Source organism: Dioscorea cayenensis, unplaced genomic scaffold (genome assembly GCF_009730915.1).
Source record: "Dioscorea cayenensis subsp. rotundata cultivar TDr96_F1 unplaced genomic scaffold, TDr96_F1_v2_PseudoChromosome.rev07_lg8_w22 25.fasta BLBR01000414.1, whole genome shotgun sequence".
In the NCBI taxonomy this organism is placed as follows: domain Eukaryota; kingdom Viridiplantae; phylum Streptophyta; class Magnoliopsida; order Dioscoreales; family Dioscoreaceae; genus Dioscorea; species Dioscorea cayenensis.
Genome location: NW_024086805.1, coordinates 158,235 through 161,908, shown reverse-complemented (window position 1 = coordinate 161,908; position 3,674 = coordinate 158,235). Strand labels below are relative to the sequence as shown.

Genomic DNA, 3,674 nt, shown 5'->3' with positions numbered 1-3,674 from the left:
GAAATACTTACCTAGCATAGACATACCGTGATTAGGAGGAATTGTGAGTAAGCCTGGGTATAGCGTACTTTGGAGACTCTTTCTTCCTCAATTCTCCCAAGTGGGCTAATGATTATCTCCGTGCTCTTTGCAATCATGTGGAGTAGATTTTAGGAGAAATCACATCTCTACTTTGTATTTAAATTAGGGGTAATCTCTCTTCATAAGGGATATTATCTACTTAAGAGATAATCATTAGCTCATGGTAAGATTTCATAGAGTGTTTATGAGATTGTGTGGATGTCTATATCAGCTCTACACCTATTCAATTATTCTTTACCCTCGAAAGGGGGGTTTAGTATAATTCTGGAAATCTTTCGGTTCAAATAAGATTGCATATATAGACAACTTTTGTCCTAAACTTCATAACCCTAGAGGGATGCTATACTCGGACATTGTTTCTTCCCTTTGATTTCTCTATTATTTTTTACAGTATTTCTTGCTTTTGTTTTCTCTTATTCACACACTCATGACTTTGTTAATTAGACTATCTTTCGGAATTAGGGCTTAGTGTTCACTTTCTTTACTGTTGATCGATACTCAGTTTTACGCACATTACTATTACGCGATAAGCACTTAGACTTGCATCCCTATCAGAACTCCTATTATATTTTTTTTGTGTGTTGTTGCTAATTTTAAATAAAATGGTTTATCTATCTGTTAAATAATAATGATGGTGATGTCATGTAAACTACTATTTAGAATTTTGATTTTATCAGCTGTTGAAGTAATTAAACAAAAAAATAAAAAAATAAGAAATTTTTTAATAGAGAAAGGTAGGCAAGTTGCATGCATACGAGAACCTCACTTTATTAACCAATGAAGTGATTAAAAAATAAAATAAAGAGATGGGCAAAGGTAGTCAAGACCCACAATATTTCAAGTCACACAAAAAAAGTGCAATGTATACCAACCATTTCTGAGTTTTGAAGCTAGATTGCATGCCACACCTCAAGAATCTACGAATATTAACAGATGATGTGCACTATATATATATAATTTTTTAAATTTTTTAAATTTATTTTTATCTTGCTAGCATGAGCTCTTTTTTTATTATGAAATGGTACATGGATGTCACATTGAACATTTTGAATATATGAAATAACAATAATGTATAATATTGTTAAATTAAGAGACAAAAAAAATGCATTTAAATCATAAAACATAGAAAATATGTTAGTAATATATATATATATATATATATATATATATATATATATATATATATATATATATATATATATATATCTTTTTTCTTGAATAGTTTATAAAAATCAAAGGTTTTGTTAATTTTAGATAAATTACGAGTTTTCAAAAAACTAAGTTTTGATCATTTTTTTAAAAATCGCCCTGCACTTATTATTTAGAATAAATACCCTTAATTTTTAAAATAAATAGGTAATTACTATTTAGAACCATACTTTATTAATTATTCAAGCAAATGAAAAGTACTAAAGCAAAATAAAAACAAAATAATCACGCAGGACCAACCACATGCAACATCCCAATCATTAAAGTGCCCAGGGATATGATCTTAACTATTTCTGAGTTTTGAAGCTACATTGCATGCCACACGACAAGCATATTTAATATATATATATATATAAAGAGGCAGAGAGAGAGAGAGAGAGAGAGAGAGGTATAACTCATTCTCTTCACATCCTCAATTGGTGAAATGGAGAAGGAGGAGGTTGTTATGCTCATGGAGGCTCTCGATCGCTCTTACAACATGCTGAGGGACGTTAAAAACCAACTCAAAAGTCCAACTGATTCAAAGGAGCAGTTGCCGGAAAAGTCCATTAAGCCGTGCATCTACAGAGTGCCTCCGAGAATCCGAAAGGGTGCTGAAGAGGAGGAGTTCGAGCCAAAACTGGTGTCCTTGGGTCCATATCATTTTGGCAAGCCTCACCTGGCCGCCTTCGAAGATCACAAGGGCAAATCCCTCCTTCACTGCCTCAGGAGAGCAAAGAAAGACTTAAAGGAGATCGAAGAGGCAGTTAGGAATATAGTCACAGACCTTTACTATTGTTATGACAACCTTTCGGATGGGTGGAATATTAATAATTCTCTTGAGAACTTTGTGGGGCTCATGGTTGTTGACGGCTGCTTCTTGCTGGAGTTCATTTGTGGCATCTTTTCTAAACAAAAATTGGATAATCCTGTTATCCACTTTCTCGAGGAGTCTTATAAGACCTTTGACGTTCATATGGACTCGGTGCTCTTGGAGAATCAGCTTCCTTTCAGTCTTCTCCAGCCACTCCACGAAATACTGCATCCCGGACACACTTTTGAGGTAACACATGCATGAAATGAAATGTTCTGACACAATTGTGTGAAAGTACATAGTAACTTATATTTTTTCAAACGTTTCGCACGCAAGTCAGTTACTATATGAGACATTTAGTTTTTTGCATTTTAGGGAAAAAACCCAAAACAAGTTTTTAAAAATATTTTTTAATGCAAGTTAATTTGGTGTTTTCTCTAAAAGTATTTTTTTTTTTATTTTTTGAGAAAAATGAACTGCCGAAACAGCTATTCGGAAAGTATTTATTTTATTAGTTAAGTGGAGAAAAATATGAATTCAAATCATCCGTACGTGCTATTTTGGCTTAAAGCAGTATTTTTTAAAGTTTTCAGAGAATTAGTTGCATAAGTGCATACTTACCAATATGGCCTCATAAAAACTTATACATATTTGTTTATATTTTATAAAAAAATTTACTTACTTACAACTCTTAGGTTAAAACTTAATTTATATCTTTATAAAATTACATATTAATGTTTAAGTTTTATTTTATTTTCTCTTTCAAAGTACATAAAAAAAGGAGATTAACAAAATTTAGTTTTCTTTTTCTCAAAAAAAAAACCACTTAACTCTTTATTATAGGAGTATATAAACCCAATAAGACTTGATATATGTAAGAAAATATAACTTTCAAAGGGTATCTTGGTAACTACTTAAGTTTCAAGGGTGTGTAAGCTAGACATGGTCACAGTTTAGGAACCACCAATTTTGGTTCAAGGAAACCTTGAACCGGAACTGAACCGCCTAGAGTAAGGTTCTTGGCGGTTCGGTTAGATTTCGGTTCCAGTTATGGCGGTTTGGTTCAATGGTTCCGGTTTGACGGTTCATACGGTTCAGTTTTTTTTCTTCTATTCTAAATAATTTAATAATTCAAATCAAATAAACACAAAAATATAATAATCAATTTAATACTGATATAAACACTTTGCAATCAAAGAGCAAGCTAAGCACTTTGCATTTAGTAGGTTAAGTCAGTAAGTATACGGTATACCCAAGGTTTCAATGTTTCATTTATTTTATTGTAATTATTTTTAATGTCCATATATGTTATTTGTTTTTCTCTAAGAATAGTTTTTATAATTTTTCTTTTTCTTTTTGATTTCTAGTATACTGATATATGTTGCATGGTTTACAAATTGAAAATATTGGGAGTTTTATCTATATATTGGAATATATATATATATATATATATATATTCATGTTTATTTATTTTATTTATTTATATATTTTTTTAATGATTCAAATGTTTTACATGAGAACATTTTACTCAGTATATTTTCATTTATATAAAATAAATATAATTTAATATGAACTATGTTAATTTTGTAAG

General features: G+C 30.5%; 1 protein-coding gene across 1 annotated transcript; it reads left to right on the top strand.

Moving 5' to 3' along the window:
• Nucleotides 1–1,714: 1,714 nt before the first annotated feature.
• On the top strand, nt 1,715–2,347 carry LOC120254301 (UPF0481 protein At3g47200-like). Its single transcript, XM_039262425.1, has one exon. The coding sequence runs from the start codon at nt 1,715–1,717 to the stop codon at nt 2,345–2,347; it is 633 nt and encodes a 210-aa protein (XP_039118359.1).
• The last annotated feature ends 1,327 nt before the right edge of the window (nt 2,348–3,674 follow it).